Source organism: Molothrus aeneus, chromosome 1 (assembly GCF_037042795.1).
Source record: "Molothrus aeneus isolate 106 chromosome 1, BPBGC_Maene_1.0, whole genome shotgun sequence".
NCBI lineage: Eukaryota > Metazoa > Chordata > Aves > Passeriformes > Icteridae > Molothrus > Molothrus aeneus.
The window spans coordinates 44,366,169-44,392,216 of record NC_089646.1 but is presented as its reverse complement, the minus strand read 5'-3'; the positions used below and the strand labels follow the sequence as shown (position 1 = coordinate 44,392,216).

The 26,048-nt window shown below is 42.5% G+C and overlaps 1 protein-coding gene across 3 annotated transcripts; it reads right to left on the bottom strand.

The window, feature by feature from the left end:
* Positions 1-958: 958 nt before the first annotated feature.
* On the bottom strand, positions 959-17,947 carry CDV3 (CDV3 homolog). Of its 3 annotated transcripts, none has more exons than XM_066556051.1 (5): positions 17,576-17,947; positions 15,078-15,157; positions 12,752-12,894; positions 11,555-11,717; positions 959-3,695 (listed from the first exon to the last, which is right to left on the bottom strand). In XM_066556051.1, the coding sequence occupies exons 1-5, from the start codon at positions 17,813-17,815 to the stop codon at positions 3,671-3,673; spliced, it is 651 nt and encodes a 216-aa protein (XP_066412148.1). In that variant the 5' UTR covers positions 17,816-17,947; the 3' UTR covers positions 959-3,670. The 3 variants fall into 3 exon arrangements, with proteins under 3 accessions (XP_066412148.1, XP_066412140.1, XP_066412155.1); XM_066556043.1 differs by lacking the exon at positions 959-3,695 and adding an exon at positions 4,818-10,436; XM_066556058.1 differs by lacking the exon at positions 959-3,695 and adding an exon at positions 4,818-10,004.
* Between the last annotated feature and the right edge of the window lie 8,101 nt (positions 17,948-26,048).

Genomic DNA, 26,048 nt, shown 5'->3' with positions numbered 1-26,048 from the left:
TGGGGTCTCCAGGTGAGAGAGAACAGGAAAGCAGCTTGTCTTTATGTGCATGGCTGTACTTTGTGCTTCTGATTTCCTGCTTTATTGCAGCAGATCTTTTGTCAGTGAGCTCTGCAACCTGCTGTCAGCATGACCTGAAGGAATTGTCAGAAAGGACTGAGAATGAATGTGAGGGATTTGATTCTTTTAAAGAAGTGAAATCTGTGCCCTGTCACTGGGGTCTTGGCTGTAACAAGACTGCTATGTTGAGCTGCAGTGACTACAGCCTTAACAGCCTTTTTTTTTTTTTAATAACAGCTTGATGCTTTTTGATATTTGTGGACATCAAACATCTTCAACTTGTTCCAAGTCCATGTACTGAAAATAATGCCACTGTTAGTGCCTTACATCACATTTTGAATTAACTTTGACTTTGAATTAACTGTGTATTTCACTGTTCTACCTCTGAAGTGCTGCTTTGCATTGCAGGCATTTGAAATAGGTGCAAGTATTACCAGGCAAGACCTAAGGTTCCTGTGACTTTTTCTTCCCAGTCCCCAGAAGCTGCTGTGGAAGGGTAGTGTTGGTATTGTCACTTTAGAGATAAAAACCATTCCCTGACCCACTTAACTTGAGCTTTAAAAGAAGTCTTGGAGCCACACAGTTCCTGCAGCTGTTGTGAATCCTGGGGCAGGGCAGAAGGGGGAGCAGCTAAAATCAAGCACATACCCACTCACAGTGAAACAAGTAACCTGGGATCTGAGTGCTACATGTTCTCCAGTGTTCTCTGCCCTTGTGGACAGTGGTTTAAGGCCAGGGCTGAGGCAGGACAGTGAGGGAGGGCTGGGGGAACAGAAGCAGAAAGTAGCTGTTCCAGCCAGAGCCAACTCCTCTTCTGTGCTGGGCCTCCAACATCCAGCTGTCTGTATGCCACACACAGGGAACACAACACAAGCAAGACAAACTTGGGAGATGGCAATTCAGTTGGTGCTGTTAAGATAAATTTATTTTCTTCAGCTTTCTTCACAGGAAACATCATGAAAGTGCTTTACAGAGTTTGAATACCATTACTCTACCATGGGACAAAAGGACAACAGGTGTGTGTGCACTGCACAGTTAGAAGTTGTCATATGCAGAAGCCATGATAGGCAAACCAGGGTAAAAAAAAAATCTACTGACAAAAATATATATAGTTCAGGTTTTGAACTTAAGTTATGACTACTAACACAATTATACAAATATACAGGCACCATTAGGTTCCTGTGTTAACTGTGGGGGCCACACAGGGATTCTCAGAAACAGATCGTCTTGAACTCTGCTGAAACAGTTTCTGCTGTGCTCCATAGACTCCCAGCCAAACCATTTCCCCAGACAGTATAATTCTTTTTTTTTGCACTACACTGAGCCCACAATTAATTTCTTCACATTAAAGTGTGGTACTTAGGCATTCTGGTTCATTGTTGAAAACAAATTCAGGTTGCTTTTTTTTCCTTTTGATTTACAGAGAGCTCATCTTACAATTCTTCCCTCAGTAATCTCTTAATTAAAAAAAAATTAAAATGCTTTAGGCTAGATCCTGCTGTCCAGGTGAGACAGTTTTGTTTAAGCTAGAGTATCACCAGTCATGCAACCCTACTCTTTTCCACAGCTGAGGTGTGTTGTACTGTGAACAGTGCTACTGCCTCCCTTTTGCTGTACTCTGTGGGAATTCGGCTCCTGCATAGCCTTTGAGGCTCTCTAGGTTTCAGTTCTTCAAGGAGACTGCATTTACTTGCTAGGCAGTTTTGCAATGTTTGTGATATTACAGCCCTGACAAAAACAATGCAGCATGATCAAGACTCAGGAGTTCTTGCCTGCTGCTTTCTAAATAAGTGGTGAATAATTCAGGCACCTGACTAAGAAATCCTTGGCATGGTAATAATGTAGATGAACAGAAGAAGGAGGGAATACTCTAGGGCAAAGAGCGGTCAAACCAAGAAATTTTTGCTGTGTTTTGAGTTCCAGGAAAAACAATGAGCAGAGCCCATTACCTAGAAAACATTGTCATACCAGTTTCCAAAGCCACTTTGCCTTTTTCCCAATTCCCAGAGTAGAGACAGTGACACAGTGCATGGTCAAAGAACTTGTCAGTGCTGAAGGTTACTGGGCCGTTAGTAATAACAGTACAGAGCTACAGTGGCAAGACAGGGCTTTGGTGAGTACAGCAGAGGTGGGGCTTCCAGAGGCATAGGGGAGGCTATGAAGTGTTACATTCTAACAACTCTCAGATTCATTGGCTCTGTTTTCCCACCCATGTCCTCAAAAAGTAAAAAAAACTCCCAACTCCCCTTGGCCAACTTAATCCCCAGCAGCCACGACTGTTTTTTGACAGAGTACTGCTGTAATAGAACACTTAACAGCTACAGATCTTTGGATGCAAAATCCAAGGTACATTGTTCTCAACCCAGTATCAGCATTAGTACTGAAAGGCAGCTGCTCTCTAGGATGTGGTACTCTGATAATTGAGGTAATGCAGCTCTCAAGGGCCAGGCTGTACATCCTACCAGGCTTGAGTCTGCCCTTATGACACATCCTTTGTATCTGTAAACATAACATGACTGGGAAATTCAGTCAGTGCTTAAAGACAACATCATTTACAGCTCCATGCTCTTTAAAGCACAAGATGATGAGAACGAAGAGAAGAAACAAACCACAAAGACTAAGCCTGCCCTTCCAATGTTGCTTCATCTCAAATACTGTAATGCAGTTTCAATATCCAGTTAAATACTACTCCAGGTATATTAGATTGAGCATGGCTGAGCTCATGGGGTTGCTGGTCAGAGACTAAGTAATAGTAATGCATCTGCTTAATCTCTGGCACAAAGAGGAGAATTACCCAAAAATTTAAAACAAGTTTCTATGGGGCTTGTTCACTGGCACTTGATTCTGGCTGTCACACCTAGATGTCAAATGATCCCAAATCTTTGATCTCAAATCAAATTTTAATGAAACTGACTTTGTGTGACAGAAATAACTCCATTGAAACCAGTGAAGTTAAGCTCTGGGAGACCATATGCATATTTTGCCTTTTTCTCAATAAATTTGTTCCATTGTAGCAACCAGTTTTTATGGTTTGAATCCCTTTGCTATGGTTGTATATACTCTGAAAGATATGCAAAATAAGTAGTTTGTTTTAATTGAAAAAGGAAGCTTATGACAATAACAGTTTTCTGTAGGCAATTACTTGAAATAAAGCAGACAGATGTAATGTGATGACCTCACTGCTATAACTGAGCTAGAATGGAAATTCAGTACAGAAGATAGGAGACATGAAAAGGAATAGAAAACATCAGATTGAGCAAAAATTAGTAAGAGCTTGCCATGCTACTCACTGACCAAAGAGTGGATTATATACATAAAACTGAAGACTTCAGTACATCAAATGGCAAAAGCCAATCCCCATGGAAGTTACTGGGTTGATGGTGATTGCTAGGATATTCTAAATGACTCTGTAAATTTGGCAAATCAGGGGCAGGTGAGTTGTCAACAGGAAAAACCAAGGCAATAAATACTGGAAAGGTTTTAAACCACTCATACATGCTCTGGTAGAAGTTGTGACATGAGTTTGAATTAGTTGTGATCTTTCAAGGGGACGATCTAGGCATCACCATGGGCAGCTTGATGAAGACATCTGCTCACTGTGTAGTTGCAGTCAAGAAAGCGAATAAGATGTTAGGCTGTATTAAAGACAGAACAATACAGAAAAATATTACAGCATCTATTTCTCTTAGAGGTGATAATCTCAATGAATATTTGCTGTTTCTTCAGCACCTTAAAAAAATTGACATATTAGAAAAACAAGGCAGGAAAGTGGTAAGAGAATGGTAGAAGCAGCTCCTTGGAGCTGGAAGGACAGTAAAACTAAGGTAGCTTATTTGCTAATAGGGGGATAGATCACAAACATCTTAAAAGCAATTATTCCCATTTAAGATACACACTTGAAAGTCCAAGAAATATTTGGACCTTAATACCACTTGTTACCATCATCATCACAAGTATTCCAAAAAGCCCCATGTTATTCTTCAGTGCTCATTCATCTAGCTAAACATTTTCTCTGAAGCAACTGCCACAGTTAGTTGAAGTTTAACAGTAATAATTTCTGACAGCGAACTGTCAAGCTGATGCACATTAACAACTGTCTTAGAGGTGCTGCAATGATAAAAATGTCAGTAAGAGAAGGTAACTGCTTGGGCCTCATCTCTGTCCAGGACCCACCAGAGCTCTCATTTGTCTGCATGCAGGCCACCATAGTGTTGTTTTCTGATTCTATTTGAAGCCCCATTGTAAAAGGGGAGCAATGAACCTTGAAATCACCAGTAAAAGCAGACAAAGGCACATTTGTAAGTTACTACTGCATGTTACTTCAGCTGCAGCTAACTGATAAATCAGGAGATAATAAGTAGGATAATTGCCTCTGCTGTATCTGTATTCCTTCCTCTTACCTATTCTGCCTACCCCACTCACACCTAAATTTTTGATAATTTCTTCCCTTTGTTTATTTCACAAAACCCCCTCCATGGCCAACTACTTCCCTTTTGTTCATTCCCTTCCTCTACAAATTGCCTTAATACCAGCTTTTACAAGTTTTGAAGATTATTCTCTCTCCCTATTTCCCTTGTCTCTGCATGCCACTTCAACGTAAGTAAAGGAAAGAATAACGAGCAGGAAAAAGTGTTTACACATGGAGAGGAGAAGAAATACACATTCCTAAGACAAAGTACCCCTTAGTATCAGGAGTCAACATTTCTGGTTCACATGATTTGAACAAACTTTAAAACAGCCACATTATAACAAATGGCTATCAACTGTGAGCAGGATTTTATTTCAGTCATGGGGTTTACAAAATAAAAGCAATATTGATTTTAATAGGTTCCACATAAAAACAAAGAGCCTCCTATTAATATGCCATTTGGGTTGCACAGAGAATTGAATAGAGGAAATACCAGTTGAGTGCTCAGCCTGAACTTTTTCCTTACTCATACATACTAAAATAAGTCAAATTACATAATACTTAAATAGGACGTATATTACATTCCATAGAAATAAGCCTTTGCCAAAGTAGTATTAAAATACTATAATAAAAGCTAATTTTAATAAAGATTTTTAGTCCTCTGTAGACCAATCAGCCCCAGCCCTTGACAAAGAACAGCTTTGGCCTCACAACATCCCTGTGAGGTAGGTTGTTGGTTATTTTGGTACAGCTGGGGAAACTGAGGCAGAGTGAAATTAAATTACTTGAACATAGCAGCTGAGTAGAAAACCTAGGCCAAATCCCACTCTCTTGGTCCCATGCTTCCCATGCTCTTGCTAAGAAATGGGCTTGGCTTCTTTTCAGTGCACACAGTTGTTTTAGATGACGCTTTCCAATCCAATACTCCAGACACACTGCTTTTCCTGGTGACTCATTGATACTGTGATATATTTTTAGTATTTAGTATCTGGCTAAGCAGAACTTCACTGAAGTGAACACTGAACTTCATTAACTTTGCTGCATCAACACATACTCTTAAGCAACTGAAGATAAACCCATGATGTATGTACTATTTAAAAGTTACTTCATTCATAAAAAAAGTCTTCATAGCTATTTGAAACAATATCTCAGCTTTTAATCATGCAAAAGAGAAAAATAATTTTCTTAAATTCACAATTCCTAAGAGGATTGTTGAGCCATCTTGAAATTTGTCCTCAGTTCTCTCTTTAGGGAACAGGTCAGCTTCATACCAATGCACAATCCTACCTTCTCTGTGAACACATTCTCCCAATTCGTTGAAAGGAAGAAATAAAATGTGCTGCCTTCCCCAAGTATTGAACTTTAAACAGTTTTACTGATTTAAAGTCAGATGAATCTGTCACATGTGCAAGCAGTGCCTACCCACACAGCACTTGTACTATCCAACATCTGACACTCCACTCCCTGCCTCAGGCTATGCACTTAAAGCTATCATTTAGAAAACAGCCCTCCTAATCCCTCTCTTCTTACAGCACCTATGTTTTATTTGCATAATTTCCACTCTCCTTTATTTATTTATTTATTAATCTTCCTTCCTGCTCTATTTCACTTCAAACAGAACATGGCAGAACAACAGGTGATGCTTGAGAAGCCAAACTTTAGATACACAATTGCAATGACAGAGACTCCTCAGTTCTGTTTTCTGCTGTCACTTCTTCCTCTAACTGCTAGAGCTTGCAGGCTCTCGTATTAACCTCAACACAGACAAGCTTTGTAACTTTTTCTGGAGTTTATCTGCAAATGTATGTCAGATTTCATCCCCTCTGTACAAACCTAATTCATATACCTGAAGTTTGAGTACACTTTCTATTTTCTTATACTGCCTCATAAAAGCCCCTATTTAACATTGAAAACAAGTTGTAACATCAAAAGCTGAAAACAGGGAGAGAATTTGGGAACTAAGTTTCAGTCCAGCAAAAAAACCTGGATTGTGGCTGTTCATAAAGATTATATAGTACTCAAGGTGGTTTTGGTATAATTTAGCTTCTTGGGCCAATGAGGTTTTGGAGAGAATATTACTACTTTGTAAGTAAGCAACCTTATTTAAGCACATGAAGCCCTATTAATCCCTGCTTCATTTTGGTTAGGGTATTTGAAAGAAAACCACAAGCAGGTTTAAAACTGCTCAAACAGGCAGAAATTAGAAAGGCAAAAACCTACAACTATTGCAAAAGCTCAGATAAGCAAACTCCAAAGATGTGCAGCCCTATTGAATTTATATTGTGTTTACTTGACCTGAACAACACTGGGGTCTCAGCCATGGTGTGGTCAAAGTTTCCAAGAGCTGACAGATGCAGTCAAATACCAAAAGCCATATTCCCTGTGGTGCCAGACCTCTAGCACAACTGCTACCATTAAAAATTCATCTAAGTTACTGTGGACATGACTGGTAGAGCTAGCCACAAATACAAAACTGAAGTAACAGCAGACAGTCACTTTTAATTGTCAATTCCTCTGCATTTTTAAATAAGATTGAACATGACACAGCTAAACTGGGAGAGAAGGGCAGGGGCAAAACTAATCCTCTCCTATATTTATCATCAGCTCAAGTAAATACAGATTCCAGATACCTACAGCTGACATTTGGGAAGTCTAACTTTATTAAAATTACCTGATTTTTAGCATTTTAAGATCCTTAAATACAGACTATCACTGAGAAACACAAATCCAAACTGTTCTTTTCCCAGTAAGCACTGGACATGTCCATGTTCTACCAGCAAACTGGTAACTTTATGGCTATGTTTTATTGTAAGCCAGAGAAAGTAAACCAGAACCTTTAAGCTGGGAATTAACAAGCAACCCACCATAAAAGCATGTCATATGCCAGGGAGTCCCTGAAGCAGCACACAACTCCATTATATGGACTGGCATCAAGAGTCTCCTTTCTACAACTGACAACCCTTCCTTTATGGAATAAGCCTTCAACAAGCATTTTGAAGGAATGAAAAGGGACATTCTTAGCATGCCTTAAATGAAAGCAACAACAAACCAGGATAAAGTTGGACTTCAGAGTCTCCAAAGCATACCAACCTTGTGCAGAGGACAGACTCAAAATTTCAGGCATACAGAGCAATTACAAGGCAGATACTGACAACTGGCATTTTGATAGCTGCTGGCAGCCATACTTTACACGAGAAACACTTCTTTTAAAACAGCTTAACATTCTGTACTACGGAAATCTGCTGCATTTCTGATTTTTTTTCCTTATGCCTCCAGAAAGAAACTGGAATGATATGCTTAAGAGAAGCCCCTAAAGGAACATCTTTATCAGTACCTGATGGGCTCCAGTGACAGCAGCCATGCAGAGGTTATATTTTTATTCCCCATTCTTTAATTCAGCAGAGGTACTTTGAAGTGAAAAGCAAATCAAAACTTCGTTCATACTCAACTCACAATCTCAAACCAGTCTTCTATGGTGGGAGCAAGAAGATACTTTGCCAAGTAGCAAACTAAACTTCTATGTATAAATAAAAGTTTATTGATATGCACTGCTATAAGCTCTGAAAAAGAGCCCACCTGACCATAAGGACAACTGCCTGCCCCAAGGCCTATCCCTGAAGAGATCCAAATGCTGTTTCCTCTGCTACTGTACAGTCAGGAGCTCAAACTAAAATGTAAAGACTCACTAGACTCCAGAATCCATGTATATTTCCATTTTATTTGATTGAAACTTTTACAGGGTTTTCTTGAACTGCCAGGATTCATGCCCAAAAACCTCAAATAAAGGTGGTACAATGGACAGTCTCATCTACCCTTCACACAGGAGACTAAAACTCTACTCATGTGCATTAGTGATTGCAATCTCTTTAGAGCATCAGGAAAAGCATAAGACTTCACATCTACCCCATCAAGTGACATGTCCATTTACCATGAATTCCACAGAAATTGTGACAACAACACTTTTGCTGGCAACAATGGATTTTCAAGGAAGATACATGGCTCAGAGTCCAAGGTATTGATATCAGTCTCTCAGTGGAGTTTTGTTTCCAAATGAAGTCTCCAACTTTAGGAATAGTCTCTTGAGCCCTCTCTTTAATAGCAGCTTCTGGCAGAATTTTTATGGACAGTTAACTCTGCAAGGGCAAGGCCGGTTTTAGGCTGTGCTCAAAAGAACCAGGTGAAACCCCAGCCCCACTGAAGTCAACAGCAAAATCTGCATTGACCTCAGAGAAGTAAATTTAAAGCAAGTCAGCAGTTAGTCAAAGGGAACCCAACTGGGTGATTCCTGAACTATCCTTATCTTCTGCACATACACAGTACTCTGACACACGTAAGCAAGCTTTGTTTTGTTCCCTTGTTTTTCTTGCCATGGGCAACTCTTATGGATGTTGGGTCTGTTTTTTGGCATTTACTCTGAGAAACCTCAACACTGGAGCACACCACTATTGTACTTCATTTTGCTTCTGGTGTAAAAATTCAGAGAAGAGAAAAACAGTTACAGCAGAACACTTCTGGTACTTGACAGGTTTGGTTCACTGAAACAGTTACAGGCAATGTCCTATATTCCTCGTGTACCAGTGCCATTTTGCCTACTTCCACTAAATTAAGTAACTTTAAGAAGTCACTGCCTTCCATCATTACTAAACTTTATAACTGTGAATAAACACCATTTATGAGTTATACTTGGAGGACTGCTCCCTCAGACAGCTGCATGCTTCACAGAAGTAGCCAAACAAATCAGGCTTACCAGCTTTAGTTATCTCTCTGTATGTTAAGTTATTCTGTTTATCAAGTAAGCATCACTCCTCAATAAACAAATAATTGTTTTTGATAGAAGACAGTTTTTATCTAGTATCGCTACTGCCACATGTCTCATTATTAAAGGACGAATTCTGAAGACTGTAGTTGGAGTCTAGATACCTCTGTGTCAAATCAAAACTCCAAGTCTTAGTGCTTTAGGGTGAGAAAGACAAACTTCATGACAAAAACCAAAATAAAACCCTATTTCACTACAATATTTTACCATTATTTAAATATACTGCAAATCGATATCAGAAACAAGGCAGGCCATTTCTTTTGTGGATAATAGAAAAAAAAACTTAGAAAATGGCTAATGCAAACAAACCATTCAAACCCATCATTCCTCAAATCTGATACTGAATGAGTTTTAATTTGTTTTGCAGTTACTTCCGTACAGCACTCTAGAAAGGTAAACAAACTACAGCTCTGTTGTACTTGGACAGTGGTATGGGACGCTCCAGAAGTCTCTAGTAGGCTATGGCTACACGTGACAGGATTCCTCAGAAGGGGAACGAACAGGTTTGTCATTAAGGTCACTTAAATCTTTGTTATAGCAAATTGGAACCAAATGGCTGACTTCTGCAGGATTTCTGACAGGAATCCAGTAGAGCTGGTTTCAAGTTTCAGATGGCCACTAAAACAGCTGTAACCTTCTCTTCCAGAAGTTGTGATCCACATGGTGTCCACAATGAGTGCATCAAGTCTGAGGTAGTCAACCTTTACGAAGGCTCAGTATCTGAACATAAAAAGATTTTGAAATGACCACTGGCTGTAGGTATCTTTCTGAGCAATTAAAGCACACTGATGACTCTTGTTCAATCATTTACATTAATTTGCCCCATATCCAATGGAGAAGTTGCAACATATTATGCTTCCACAGTGCAGGAGAACCAATCACTTATGTCAAAGCAGTCTGCACTTGCTGCAGTAGATCCAGCAGAAATAAGGTGGCACGTTCATCATAGCTGTTAGCTGTAGTTTAGTTACCTTAGTAGAAGGGTTACCAAAAAAGCATTCCTTAATTGTAATGTGTGTGCAGCTCTATTGATCCCCAAGCACAGCATACTGGTTGTCTAGCTGAAGTTTAAGTGCCTGGTTTTTTGAGACCTCATCCCTACCTCTAGTTTTGTATTTTACTACTTCAAAGCTCTTCTCCATTTCTTTATCCCTATGGGAAAATAAATGTAATCAGTAAATATCTTGTCACTAACTTGTGAATTGTGAATTTCCAGTCCATTTCCACCCCATCCCAACAAAAACATTAAGAACAAAAAACAAAGATCTAGAGTTTAAGAGAACACCTAAACATTCCCAAGCAAATCTTTTAAAACCTTATCTTCAAAATAAGCTCATCACCCAGTAAAGCTTACATTAACATTCTCAAAGTAAATTTAAATTTAAGTAAATTCATTAAAATTTAAATTTTAAAAAATTAAGATTATTTATTAAAGTATCTGACAGTAAATTTAACCTATTTATGGAAAATAGGTTCTAGAAAGCAGAAGTAATTTTCTAGAACGCTCATTCAGAATTTCATCTCGGCTTAATGTGCATCATTCAAATCACAAAGCATCAAAAACAGCATGTCTCCTTTGCTACGCCAAAAAAATACCCAGAGGAAACAAAGCTTCTCCTATGCTGTATTAAACACTAACATAGCAAGCAAGAGGGGGGAAAAAAAACTCCAAGAACAAAAAACCACCCCAAATCCCACAAGTGAATCAGGTATCGGCCTAGCCATCTCTTCTACTGGGAATAAGGTTATAGAAAGATCAGGACTGAAAGACAGGGTGAGACTGAAGTCTTCAGCACCACGTAATACAAAAACACTTCAGCAAAACTGGGGGAGCTGATCTCTGTAAATCACAGCTCACACAGTAAGTGTATTGATTTGTAGTTATACTGCACTCCTCCAGTTAAACCACTTCCGCATCTCTAACAAGAAGGCTGCAAGCTCAGGAGTTCTACATCTCGCCGCCAAAGGAAGTAACATAGAGCCTCACCATGGCTAGTCTAGTGTCTGAGGGAAGCAGATGCTGCCAGTATCAGAAACATTCAGCAAAATCCTTCAGCTGTCAAAGAACACAATTGGCAGTCTTGTTTGGCTATCTCACTGTGCTACATCCTATGAAAGTTATTTCACAGGAACAGAGTTGGACAACACATTGAGCACCCCTTAGTTATTTCTTTCCTCTATGGAAAGATTCAGGCTTAAGCACTAGGACAACATAAGAACTTAGAGAAGGCAGTTAGAGATCTCTTGGGGAATCAGTGGAATGCACTTACTTTCGACTGTCTACGAGCTTGGCGGTGGACTGCAGTGAGGGGAACTGCGTGTCACTGTAGATCTCTGGTGGTCCTTGCTGTGCTCTCCGTGGCCGCCCGCCTTCCCTGGCCCCCGGCGGCCGGTACACGCCACCAGTCTGCACCGGTTCTGGAGTTTCTGTAACTAGGAAAAACAACAGGATTCTCATGTGAGAGCAAGTCTGCATTCATGGCTGAAAAGAACCTGAAACATCCAACACACAAACAAGACTCCAAAAAGAAGAAATTAAAAGAATCTTACAAGTATGTTTTTCCACCTTTTAAGTTTTGGAATCAAGTTTTAGACAAGGCAGGAAATCAGGCGTCACCTAACTTAACCTACACTCAGTCAAATTGAAACGTAGCTCCAGAGTATTGTCTCTCAAGGGAGTCCAAACTACTAGCAAGGACTTCATGCTTCTCGTTTGCAATTTATTAGCAACAATTTAAACATATTTAAAACAGATCTAAACACATAATTCTATAGTTGCCAAATCTTATTTAAAACACCTCTCCAGAGGCAGAAGGGACTGCCCAATCAGTTTGCACTTAAGGTAAAAATCTAAGATGAAATAACACTAATTAGATTTACCTTCTTTACAAACAAGAAAGAACATAGGCTACTTTTTCAATTAATTTCTCAGTGGAAAAGAATATTCTGAACTCAGAGGATGACTAAGTAGTTTATTTCCACTGATGTTAATAAACCGTACTAAATTAAAAAACTGAATCCTATCCTAGTTAAAAGAATCAATTTTGCAACGTCATGTTCTCAACATTTTAAGAACTCATTTGAAAAGTGGGCTACTAATGGCCACAATAGATCAGATACTGGCTGAAAATCCACTGAAGTGTTAAAGCAGCATTTTTAGATCAACAAAAATGCTTCCAACAGGTATTTTACAGACTGCAAAACAGAGGGATGTCCTGCAAAGGCAGACTGCTTCCCCTCATTTTAAATTTGGAAATAAAAAAACCCTTCCACGTGGGTTTTATCAATTCTGTTCCTCAGATCCCTTGACACAAAGATTTCCTTGATGGCTGGCATGCCAAAACAGCCATTAGTTCACTAAAGGGTGCCTGAACAGGAGCTGCTCCTTGAGCTCTACCCACTGAGCAGCTTAATTCAACCTGACACACTTCTGATTGGAAAAAAAAACAAGTCTGAGTTTAATTTACCAATTGGTTCAACGACAGGGGCTGGTGCAGGAGCTGACTTGTTCCAAGGACCAGATGATCTGTCTACACTACCACCACTACCAGTCTCTTCCCAGCTGTCACCAGGTTCTTCTCTTTTTTCACTTTCATCATCTTCTTTTTCACTGTAAGAGAAAAACAATCAGTAGCACCCTACAAACAGAGGTTTAAGATTTGCCAGAGATTACACAATCCCCGTAAAACAAGATTTCATGGCTGCCATGCTGAGCATACTAAATTAAACTAAACTTTTTTTATTAGTCCTGTACTCAATGTACTAGCAATTCCATCTGAACAATTTCTGGCATGATGCTACATAACTTAACAACTGAAAAGGAAAAAAGCTCCTAAAAGAATAATAAAAAAAATAAATTCAACTTGAACAAAGTGATCAAAGAAACTGGCATCTTATTTTGAGCAGAAAGGCTTTTTTCTTACTATCACATACATGCATTTGGAAGGGATGACAAGACAAAGCAGGAAAGGTCTACAAGTCCAGTTTCCATAAAATGCTTTAGTCAAGAAGAAGAAATAGTGGAGTAGTTCTGAAAGAAACCAAGTCCTGAGCTCACTTTTCCTATAACCACAACCACCAAGGAAACACCTTATATGTATGGGTAATACACAATCCACAAATAAACTCAGATCTCTTTTCTTAAAAGCAGGCAAAAAAAAAAAAAAAAAAGAGCACAAGACAGAAAAATGTAATTTGTTCAAAGACAGACCCAATGCAAAACTCAGCTGTATTATATTTAGACTATTTTGTTTTGCACAGATGTAGTCAGACACACAAAATAATTTGCTGGCCAAAGCTACTACAGAAAGCTGTGGTAAAGGACAGATGTGGAGGGTGAGGCTGTTGAAAAGAATCAAGACACTGATCTCAACAGCAGCAATGTGTGAACTCAGAAGTTTACACAAGTCCTACTAATCATGATCTGTGTAAGCTTTCTGTGTAAGTAATCATCAGAGAACAGAAAAAAATGCCTGTAAATGGCCTTACACTGTTCATCCAAACATAGTAACAACCATAGTAAGGTGGCCAAAGGGCCTAAACACCTTATTTTAAATGAGAGTCAGAAGCATTGTCTACTGACTTGACTACAACAGAGAAGCACAGGGAGCATCCCACCCCCACCAGACACTCTGTATCTTTGTTTCATCAAAGACACCTCCAGAGATGGATAATTTATAACCTCCAGTGGGTTTTTCTTCCATTTACTTCTCCACTCTTCCCTTGAATCCACTAACTGAATGGTTACAAAATCCTGTGGCAAAAACTTCCACATGCCTGAAAATCTGCCACAGTATGAAAAATATTTAGAATGCTGGCCTTTGTCTGGAAAACCAAAGTAGAGGCTTTTCAGTCAAACAGCACCAGCAGTCAGTGAAGCTGCAGCTCACTGGCTGTCTAATCAGACACGTGATTATCCACTGTGACACTTCAGTGCTAAAGACAGCTAGTGGGACAAATTCCTGCAAATGGCCTGAAGGACTAGTTAACTGAAAGGAGTGAGGGAAATGCTATGATCCAAAAGAGTAAATAATTCCAGAAATGTCAGACCTGCTGAAACTGTGAAGAAAGCATCTATTGCACTGGTTACAGGTAGGCTGATTTTAAGATGACCTTATTTTGAACATCAATACCTGGACAATGAGGATTATCTGACATTCTCAGTCTGCAACTGAGGTCATAAAAACCCTTTTTCTGACCTGATGAAAAGTTGTTTTTTTTTTAACCAGGACAGATGTAAGTAGACATACTTTCCACCAGACAACAGGAAAAGTCTAATGAAAAAAGCAAACAAGGAATCCTGGATTAGATTCATCAATCCTGTGGGATTTTATCATGGGACACTACTTTTACCAACTGTATTTTTGGTTTTTTAAAATTCACGTGCAATCGTTCAGGAATTTGCTCCCCAACTGAGTAGATTGAGTCAGATACCCTTACAGTGGTCAAATGATTCAGTGGGAATTACTATCCTGCACTACTCTGAGAAATTCCTACTTGACTATCTTTATGGAGCAGAATGTTAAGCATTTAAAAAACAAATCCTGAGTCCCAAACAGGACAGATAGATCTGTTGAATATGAACAGAGTATGAACAGAGATTCAGAAAATAAAGAGAACATTGGCAGAGACTAGTCAAAGTTAAATTACCCAGTAGCAAACTTGTGTACTATCAGAAACATATCAAACCTTTCTTTAACTGGACTCCATGAAAGCAGCTCTGTAGAAAAAATCCATCCTTTTTAGACATTGGTAAGGATTATACTGAAGAGAAAAAAAAAGAAAAAGTAGTACCTTATTTGCATGGACTGAACTCTAAGACCGCTATAGTCAATTTCTTCCTTTTGTTCAAACTCCTTCCAATCATCCTCTTCCTGTAAGAAGAGAAAAATAAAAGTTGTCACTTTCTCTATAACCAAAGTAGAAAAGAAGAACATAACTAAGATAATACAAAAAAACCCCAAAAAACTGAGGGTGAAGGTACAGTTCCAGGAGAAACCAAACTGTGCGCCCCGCTGCCAAGAAGGGAAAGGACTGCATGCCTCATCCCCTAAATCACTGTGTGTCACCTGAAATGCACCTGAGAGCTGACTTAACTCACTAGAACAGCTAAGAAATGCCCCAGCAAGAAGTCATTCAAGCAAAGAAAACCACATCACCTCAGCAAAGACACATCAGGAAATCAAGGAACAACAGAGTATGGAACACGACCCTGCAGTCACGACCAGGGCAATACAAGAGCAATATCCTTTCACTAACAGTAGACTTTTACAACAGCTTGAATGCACACAAAGCTTTACATTCACTTTTCCATCATCTGTTTCATGAGCCAAACAAAAAAGAACATTTGGAATAGCTTACAGTGGATTTATTACAAAGATCAATAATGGTACCTTTGGCTTTTTCACATTGACAACCACATTTACAGCCTTGTTTCCTAAGCAGTGTTTTCGTAACAGTTGAAAGGTCAGCTTCAAAACCACAGCAATCTTAGTACACAAGATATGTGTATCTTTCAAGAGAACCACTTGAGGGTTCTAAAATGGGAGCCTGTTTGGGGAAAGAGGGACTCACCTAAGTGGAGGCATTTTTGTCCTACTGTGTCACCAGGAGATTCTGGGATTATTAAGGTAGACCAAAAATGGACCAGAACAGACAAGCAGTCCTCCCATGTTCCCAGTCCCAGCTTTAAGACACACACAGCCTAATTAGTAGTTTACCTAATTCTTATACTCTATGTGAAATGCAGTTATAATCCTCCAAATAGGAGGACCTTGTGAGCAAGGTCTGCCAAAGGCACAGCCCCCTTTCCACTGAACAGCTGAGCACAAACCTGCTTTTAGAGCCCTGTGATGGGATCTCCTCGGCAGTCAATCCCCAACAGAAAAAACTTTGACCTGCTTCAGAGTAGCAGCAGAAGTAGGAAGTGACCTCATGTTGACTGCACTGTCTGCTGCAGATTCAGTCTTCTGGAAGGGCAGTAGTCTACAATTCTAAAATCTTTTCGATTTCTTAAATCCATATCTCCATGGAAACATTAGTTTCCAAGCTAACATACCTTTCACATTTAATGACTTTTGTTTCTAATCCAAGTACCAGCTTCAGTCAAAGACAGATATTTTGCAAGCAAGTGAGCAGAAAAGCAGCTGAAAGATTAGCACTGACCTTGATCTACTTAGAAAGCTACTGCACGTGTCAAGCTCCCCAGGTGAAACAACAAGAGGAAACAGGAGAGTATTTCTTAAAATTCATTTTGAAATATACAGCCTAAGAGCTCTTATATCAATCTAGCACAAAAAAATCATTGATCCTCTACATAAGCATGAAGGAAGCAAGGTATCTAACTTTCAAAAACCCTTTCATAAGCCATCTTTTTACACTCAGAGTATAATGTTATAAGGATAAAGATTCAATTCCTAGCAGTAAGACGGGAACACATCCTCAGATAATTACCTGCTGAAGCCTCCAAAGGAAAACAATACCAAGAGACAAAAAAAAAAAAAAAAACAAAAAAAAACAAACCAGAAATAGAGATAAAAAGCGCAAGTAATTTTTTAGATCCTATCTGTCTGGTCTACAGCAGACAAATATATAACAAAGGTACTGCACGTGTCAAGATCCACAATTAAAAAACCATCAGGAAGCAGTAAAGTATTTCTTAAAATTCTTTTAAAAATATAAAGCATTAGAGACCTCATAAGTACTTTTGGTTAAAATTTCATTACTTCAGTGCTGATATTGTTGACAGGAAGAACAAGGGCGGAGGAAGAAACAGAGAGCTACGAACTCAACTATGGACATTTAAGTTTCTCCTACATTCTCATCGTTTCACTATAACACGCTACCAAAAAAAACCCCAAAAAACAACAACAACAACAACAAAAAAAAACTACTGGCAGCAAAACCCTGCCTGGCAACGAGGCACAGAGCTCGGCGGGCTCTGGAGGAATCTTATCGCCAAGGTGCACATGCCACGCTGAACAGCCCCAGGTGGCACCTGACGCAAACCTCCGGTTAAGGCCGCAACACCCAGAAACCTGGGAGGGAGTGCCGGGCTGCGCCGCAGCTGCAGAGCGGGAAGGGGCCCAACTTTCTCGCGTCCCCCAGGGCAAGGACCGCCGAGGAAGGCTCCCCCCACCCCGCCAGCAGCACCAGAAGCGCCGGCAGCGCCCGCCCGGCGGCCCCGGGGCGGGGCCGGGAGCGCCGCCAGCCCCGCACGGCCCCGGGCGCCGCATGGCCGGGCGGCGGCGGCGCCCCCTGCCGGCAGGAACCCGCGGCTTCCCCGCCCGCACCTTGCTCGCCGCCTTGGCCGAGGAGCCGCCGGCGGCGCTGGAGGCGGCGGTGGCCCCGGAGCCGCCGCCCTCAGTCGGTCGCGGGGTCCCCGCGGCCGCGCCCGCCGCATTGGAGCCGGCGTTGGAAGCGCTAGAGGCGGCAGCGGCGGCGGCGGCACTTCGGCTGCTCTTCTCCTTCCGCTTCTTCTTGTCCCGCTTGGCGAAGAAGTCGTCCAGGCTCCGCTCCTCGGTCTCCGCCATGGCGGCGGCCGGGTGGGGAAAGGAGGGCGGCGGCGGTCCGGGCTAAGAGGTGAGCGGCGCGGCCCTCCCGCTGCTCGGCGAGCGCTGCCGCCCGGCTGCGGCTGCTGCGGCGGCGGCTCCTGCCCGGGCCCGCCCGGCGGCCCGCGCACCCCACGCCTGACGCGACCCGCAGGGAGCGGAGGGGCTGAAGGGAGACGGGGCGGGGCCGAGCCCCCGACCGCGCACGCGCTGCCACGCCGCGGCCAATGGGCGCCGTCGGCCGCTCGGGGGTGGCTCCAGAATGGGGCGAATGGCGCTGACGTTGAGGCGCGTGAGGATGCGCGCGGCGGGCGCGGGGAGGGAGGTGGCGAAGCGGCCGCGGATTGGCCGAGCCGGGCGGGACGGCGCGTGCGCGCTCGGGGCCGGGGCTCGCGCCGGCCTCTCCCGCCCCGCCCTTCCGCGTCCGGGATCCATGAGGGTGGGAGGGAACGGCGGGTCCCGGGCGTGGGGACCCCGGGCGCATCGGGAGGAGTGTGGCCAGCAGGGTGAGAGAGGCGATCCTGCCCCTCTGCTCAGCCCTAGTGAGGACACTTGTGGAGTCCCGTGTGCAGTTCTGGGTTCATCAGGACAAGAAGGATGAGCTACTGGAGAGGGTGCAGTGGAGGGCTGCAAAGATTATGAGGGGACTGGAGCATCTCTTTATGAGGGCAGGAGAGACTGCAGGAGCTGGGCCTGTTAATCTAAAGACGCAGATTGGGTGGTCTCATAAATTTACATAAACGTCTCCAAGGCAGGTGCCAAGAGAGTTCCAGGCTCATTTTCATAGTGCCCAGCAACAGGACAAGGAGCAATGGCTGTAAGCTAAATCACGAGAAATTTCACCTTAGCGTGAAGAAGAACTTCTATATATTGAAGGCAGCAGAGCGCTGGAAGAGGCTGCCTGGGGAGGGTATGGAGTCTCCCTCTTTGGAGACATTCAAACCCCTCCTGGATATGTTCCTATGTCACCTCCTCTAGGTCACCCTGCCTTTGCAGCAGGATGGACTGGATGATCTCCAGAGGTCTCTTCCAACCCTAACAATTCTGTGATTGATACCAGCATAGCTCCTCTGGAAGCCCTTGGCTGTTTCCCGCTTTGGGTGCAGCCCTTTCTGTCAGGACCTGTTCCAAGGAGGCTGTGAGAGCTGTTGGAGCAGCCCCAGTCCTCAGCTGGTCCCTCAGGCTCAGGGCCAGCCCAGCTCCCCCCGGCCCTTGAGGATAGGTGACATTCATTTCCAGCGTGGACTGCGGGGACAGAGGCGCTGCCTCCCACACCCCAGCAAGGCCTCTGAACTTACACTGTCATTGCACAGGATGCAAGGAAGCCATTTAGCTTTCATCTTGGGTCTGTGTGGTTAAGTGAGTAAGTCTTGAAACACCACTCTGGGATGTCTGGATGTGTTGGCCTGAGCTTCCTAGCTGCTTTTCTGACTGGCATTGAAGCCTAGGGAATATATGCTGGAAAACAAGCTTCACAGCTGGTGTCTGCAGTGTTACCTCTCACTTTGGGTACTGTAGTGACCTTTAACTCTGGGAAAAAACATGGGTGTTTAAGAAGTTCACTGTGGTTTCAAATCACGTCAAAAGCTTTGAGGCAGGACATTTGGAAAAACATCTTCAGCCTGTCATGACTCATAAATAGTTACATGAAACACTGTTTCCAATTACTTCTTTCATCAGCCATCTAAAGGAGATAGAAGTTCCTACTGGGAAAGTGTGAGCCCAAATGAAAATTGCCCATCAAATATGTATTGATTTGTGTTACAATTTATATAAAGTAGGCATGTTTGTATTCTGGAGTTGTTTAGTATAATTCTGTGCATGTCATATTTTCACTTGAAATAATTATGTATGTGTGTATTAGCATATAAATTAAAAGTTTTTCCACCCTTTGGAGGTTGTCAGTCTCAACTTATGTCCATGACAATGCTGTTTCTTAGTGTTTTCCATCCGTATTTCTCAGGTTGCTTGAAAAAACAGGCAAGGTGCCATTGACATTGCAGAAAGAGGTTAAATACACGATGTCTTCATGAAGTGTTTTGTAGTTGTGAGTAACTGAGTCACTGTAGTCAAGCATTCTGCCTTTGGGAAATGTGTTACAATCTCCTTTTTATGTGTCACCCGATGTCCTTCTTGTAGTTTTACTACCTGTGTATTTAGAGGCTTTGAGCCTGCACAGAGGCCCTAGAGAGCTAAAAGTTGCAAGCATAAGAATTAATTTGGTAACACCAAGGATGTCACGTGATCAGTGACACTTTCCATTTGTGATAGGAATCATTACTGAAGTAGGGAGCAAATTTGGTAGTAAAATCTCATTTTTCTGTGCCTCCTGGGTACTCCCTATTGCCCTCTTCAGCTGATGGAAGGTCATGGGGAAGGTGTGACAGGGAACGGCTGGGTGTGGAAGAGTGTTTGACATTCCTGTTGTCAAAGGCCGCATTCCCTTGTGTTTGTGCTCCTTTATTTCCTGGGAAGCCAACATACCTCCAGCACTGCCCCATGCTGGAACTTGCAGGCTCAGCACTGGTAATACCATTCAACTGAGCAGACAGTTTGTGTCCCTCAGCTTTTGTGGTAGATAATGTACTAAGCACAGTGCTGTGCCTGATTCTAAGCTGATCATTTCTTGAATTTCAGCAAGTGGTAAAATATTTTCATTGTATTATTATGGATAACCCTGTTGTCAGGTGGGAGAATGTGAACCCGATGCCTTTTTGCAGCTTTTAGCATCTGCGTCACTTGTCTCTTGCAAACACAGTACTGTAAGGCTGGAATGCCCAGCTCTGGATTAGAAACTTAATACCTGTCAGGAGCAGCACACCAAGAAACATTTCAGCTGTTAAATCTGGAACAGACTCAGCAGAAATCATGGAAAATAGCAGCAACGTTTTATGCCTCGGAAGGCTTAGATCCCGATTTAAAGACACGTCTCAGTGCTTTAAAGGAAGCATTAGTTATGCAGTTATGCTTGGATTTACCTCCCACCTCTAGTTTTATTTTTATGTAAAGTTGTGAAAATGTGCTGATGCATGGCATTTGTATTTCTGTGCGAACGCATTGCTTCAGCTTTTACCACTGAGATTCTTAGTGTGTAAAAAGATGCAGGAAAAAAGTTATTTTTTGTGTTTTTCTTTTCCTTTCTCAAATTCACCATCCCTCAATACTTGCACAGAGGACACGTGGCTGAAGAATGACTCGCAGGCATGGACTGGCAGAAGTGATGTTTGTTATGCAAGGAATATATCCAGAATGCCACATTGCTGTGCTGGGAGCATGAGCTCAGCACACAGCTCCCTGCTGCACTGAACATCACTGACCTGGGTGACCTGCCCTTGGCAAGACACAGCACTCCGAGTGCCTCTGCTCAGCTACAGATTTACCCCCAGGACTCCGATGACTTTGTCTCTCTCTCCATACAGTGGTGCTTGCCTGCCTCTTCTCCATTCTGTAGCTATGGCAAGTCCTGCCATGGCACTGCTCCCTGTGCATCTTGGTGTGGTTTATAAAACCTGAGGCAGGAAACATTACTGCATGTAGGGAAAGTGGTGCAGCAGCCACTGTGCGCTTGGAGAAACCAAAGGAAGGAAATTTGGAGTGAGTTGTGGGTGATGGAAGAGTTAGGAGCAGACTTCCATTTCCAGTCTCCCAGTGTTTCATCTTCCTTTGTACCCAATTATCTCCATTCTGTGACATGAAGGTGACAGCACTGCAAACTGCACTGACATTTGTGGAGCACAAGCAGAAGAACATTCAGTAACTCCTGGGCAGATGCCTGCTTAAGGAAATTGGAGAAGGTGCCCTTAGGTGCAGAGCAGCTTGCAGAAGGGTTCTGGTGGAGTCCTTGTCACATTGTGGGCCCAATTCTCTTTAGAAGCATAGCCTTCATCTAAGCTCTGAATTTGGTGTAGTTTCAGACCTCTGCAACCAGAAGAGAGAAGTTTTATCATGCTCATTTCTCCACGACTGATTGCCATCTGAACGCAGGCACTGGTGCCAGCAGTGCATGGTGGTTTATTAAGCTGTTAAATTTTAGACAATGCCAGAGTGAAAGTGACCTTAAAAATAATCTTTTAACCACAGACTCAGTATAATAGTTCTTATGCTAAAATAGAAACAGTAGAATGATAGGCTGGAATACCCATTTCTAGCTGGTGTGCTATGTTGCTGCTCAGTGTGAAATGTTAAATGAGGCAGGGGCTCGCATAGAGCTGGCTCCCTCTCCTTCCCCCAAGGATGCAGCAGTGTCCTGCCATGGGTTCAGGCTGTGGTGCAGAAGAAGCTGTGCCTGTCTGGGAGGAGTATAAAGTACACATCTGGTTTGAGAGCACAGCTCATCTGACCTAGTGACTAGCTGTCACCAAGGTGGTGGCTGTGCTTTACAGTTTGGACTAGTTCCCTTCCCATCCCTGTGCTGCCATTGCTACATGTCTGTCTCTGCAGTGGCCAGATTCAGGAAACCAAGTGTCAGGAAAGTTTTCCAGCATTTTTCAGGGCTAATTTTCTGCTGATTTTGAATCTTGAGCTGTCTCCAGAGACATCAGACAGATGTTGGTGCTAACACGAGATGACGCAATGGGAATACACAGCACATGAGGAGGAGCTGAGGTGTCTTTTTGTGCAGCAGCTGGCTGTTAGATTGTATTATCTGTGCTCTCTGACTGCATCCTGAGTGTTCATAACAGCAAATGCCACAAATTCCTTCACAGGAATATAGGAGTGAGAGATACTGCAATGGGAGATAATAAAATCTGTTTTCTGGTGCTGATTTTCTATGGAAAACCAGTTGGAAACGTGTTCATGCGTATTTAATAAAGCAACTGCTAGACTAGAGGATAAATATAAAGCTAAATCAGTTTATGAACCTTACTGCTTACAAATAGTTGTGAAAGCCTTTAGTCTCTCATATTCTCAATATCCCATCTTGCACAGTGAAGACTGTCAATGCTTAGACAGCATTCAAGCAGCCTGGAGGGGCTGCATAGCCAGCTAGGGACTCACAGGAGTCTGTGTAAAAGTGCAGAGAGATTTCTTCACAAGAGCTTTAGCACTTAATATGAAAACACCTTGATTTAGAGGGGCCAGATGTGCTACATTTGACTTCTGATGGGCTATTCAAAACAATAATCTTTTCTGTGTTTTTTTGTCTTTGTTAGGAATAGAGAGAAAAGCTTCTGGAAATTCATTATTTATGCTTAGATGCTTCCTCCTTTTCCAGACACTTCTCTATGCTGAAATACCTTGATGATTTGGAGGAACTTAGGAATAAAAAGAGGATGTATCAGCATTGGAAGAAGGGACAGGTCTCTAAGGAAGTATTCAAGAAGGCTGCTAGAGCATGCAGAAAAAAAATTAGGAAGGCCAAAGCTCAGTTTGAACTTAGAATGGCAACTTCTGTAAAGGATAATAAAAAATGTTTTTACAAATACATTAATGGTAGAAGGAAAGGTATGACCAGCCCTTGTTCTTTATTGGACAAAGGAGGGAACTTAGTATCTGAAGATGAGGAAAAGGCAGAAGTGCTTAATGCCTATTTTGCCTCAGTTTTTAGTGGGAAGATGACTTGCACTCAAGACACCTGCCCACCTGGGCTGGTTGATGGCGACAGGAAGCAGAATGGTCCCCCCTTTATCCAAGAGGGGGCAGTCATAGAACTATTGAAATGCTTGGATACTCATAAATCTATGGGACCAGATGGAATCCACCCCAGGGTGATGAGAGAGCTGGCAAATGAGCTTGCAAAGCCACTCTCCATCATTTACCATCAGTCCTGGCTCACTGGCGAGGTTCCGGATGACTGGAAGCTGGCCAATGTGATACCCATTCACAAAAAGGGTGCAAAGGAAGATCCTGGTAATTATAGACCAGTCAGTCTGACCTCAGTACCTGGTAAAATAATGGAACAGTTTATATTAAGTGCCATCACGCAAAATTTACAGGATGGCTGTTGCAGACATCTTTCATGAAAAATCCTTTCTTAGGATTTTTCCTTGTGACAAGCTGCAGTTCAGCAACCAAAGTAAACAATGGTTATCTGCTGCTGTGGAATGCAACAGGTGATTGGTCTCCTGTGAGTGTTTAGATTTCTTGACCACTCATGGCAGAGCTGGCTCTTGCTCTGTCTGAGACACAGATCTTTGTTATTCATTCTTTTCTATTCTTAGCTTAGCTAGCATCTGAAGAAACTTTTCCTTTCTATTGCTTTTTAGTATAGTCTAATGTAACATATATCATAAAATAATAAATCAAACCTTCTGATCATGGAGCCGACATTCTCGTCTCTTCTTCATCCTGAAAACCCTTGTGACCACAGTCACAGATGGCCAGGGTATCAGACCCAGCCAGCATGGGTTTAGGAGGGGTAGGTCATGTTTAACCAACCTGGTCACCTTTTATGACCTGGTAACCCGCCTAGTCGATGCAGGTAAGGCTGTAGATGTTGTTTACTTGGATTTCAGCAAGGCCTTTGACACTGTCTCCCACAGCATACTCCTAGACAAGCTGGCAGCCCGTGGCTTGGACAGGAGTGCTCTGCGCTGGGTCAGGAACTGGCTGCATGGCCGGGCCCAGAGAGTGTTGGTGAATGGTGCTGCATCCAGCTGGCAGCCAGTCACCAGTGGTGTTCCTCAGGGTTCTGTGCTGGGGCCAGTTCTGTTTAATGTTTTTATTGATGACATGGATGAGGGTTTAGAGTCCTTTATTAGCAAATTTGCAGATGACACTAAGCTGGGAGCGTGTGTGGATCTGTTAGAAGGACGTAGGGCTTTGCAGAGGGACTTGGAACGGTTGGAGGGATGGGCAGAATCCAATGGGATGAAGTTCAATAAGTCCAAGTGCCGAGTCCTGCACTTTGGCCACAATAACCCCCTGCAACGATATAAGCTGGGGACAGTGTGGCTGGACAGTGCTCAGGAGGAAAGGGACCTGGGGGTGCTGGTTGACAATCGGCTGAACATGAGCCAGCAGTGTGCCCAGGTGGCCAAGAAGGCCAATGGCATCCTGGCCAGTATCATGAACAGTGTGGCCAGCAGGAGCAGGGAGGTCATTCTTCCCCTGTACTCAGCACTGGTGAGGCCACACCTTGAATATTGCGTCCAATTCTGGGCCCCTCACTTTAGGAGGGACGTTGAGATGCTTGAGCGTGTCCAAAGGAGAGCAACGAGGCTGGTGAGGGGCTTGGAACACAAGCCATATGAAGAGTGACTGAGGGAGCTGGGGTTGTTCAGCCTGGAGAAAAGGAGACTCAGGGGTGACCTTATCACCCTCTTCAACTTCCTGAAGGGTAGCTGTGGTGAGCTGGGGGTCGGTCTCTTTCTCCGGGCAACAACAGACAGAACAAGAGGACACAGTCTCAAGCTGTGCCAAGGGAGATGCAAGCTAGAAATAAGGAGGAAGTATTTTACAGAAAGAGTAGTCAAATACTGGAATCATCTACCCAGGGAGGTCGTGGAGTCACCATCCCTCGAAGAGTTTAAAAAAAGACTGGATGTGGCACTTGGTGCCATGATCTAGTTGAGGTATTAGAACATGGGTTGGACTCGATGATCTTAAAGGTCTCTTCCAACCTAGAATTTCTGTGATTCTGTGATTCTGTGATTTTGAAAGAAACTATTTCCATATCAATGAATAAACATCTTAGTATTAATCTAATTTAATTTTTATGGAGTATAATGGATCATGACATATAAAAAACTTTAAAAAGTTTCTTTCTTTCATATCTGAGTATAACCGTAGACTCAGAATTTCATCAGATTTATCTCCATGAGTGACATTTATAAAGAATAGTTTCACAGTGGGATACTCAGTTGCTCCTCACACCTGAAACATTACTAGGAGATAGCAAATGGATCTGAATCCAGATTGTATATTGTTATGTTTTTTAAATTCCCTCTTCACTTTCAAATCAGAGGGAGATTGTTCTCTTCTGTGTCAGGAATGAGTGGGAGGTTATGTTCTGTTAATGCCAAAAAGTGATCATTCCTAGACACCAACCAGTTAACCCCAATCCAAGGCATGTGCCACCTAATTTCTTGTATCACTGTTTGTGTGTATTTTCTCTCATCATCATTGCTGTTGATGGAGACTCAGCTTGCTAAATTCTGTCTGCACCGATGTATAAGAAGGTATTATTGCTGCTCTGAGGAGCCTACATTATATGAGAAAAAAAAAAAACAAAGCCAACCAGAATCTGCCATCATCTGCCTTTATTTTTTTGGTT

Coding starts and splice junctions, on each gene's coding strand:
- CDV3 (XM_066556043.1), bottom strand. CDS start 17,815: ATGGCGGAGACCGAGGAGCGGAGCCTGGACGACTTCTTCGCCAAGCGG. Junction 11,718..12,751: donor CCCTGTCGTTGAACCAATTG/GTAAATTAAACT, acceptor TGTTTTTCCTAG/TTACAGAAACTCCAGAACCG. Junction 10,437..11,554: donor AAGCTCGTAGACAGTCGAAA/GTAAGTGCATTC, acceptor ATTTTCCCATAG/GGATAAAGAAATGGAGAAGA.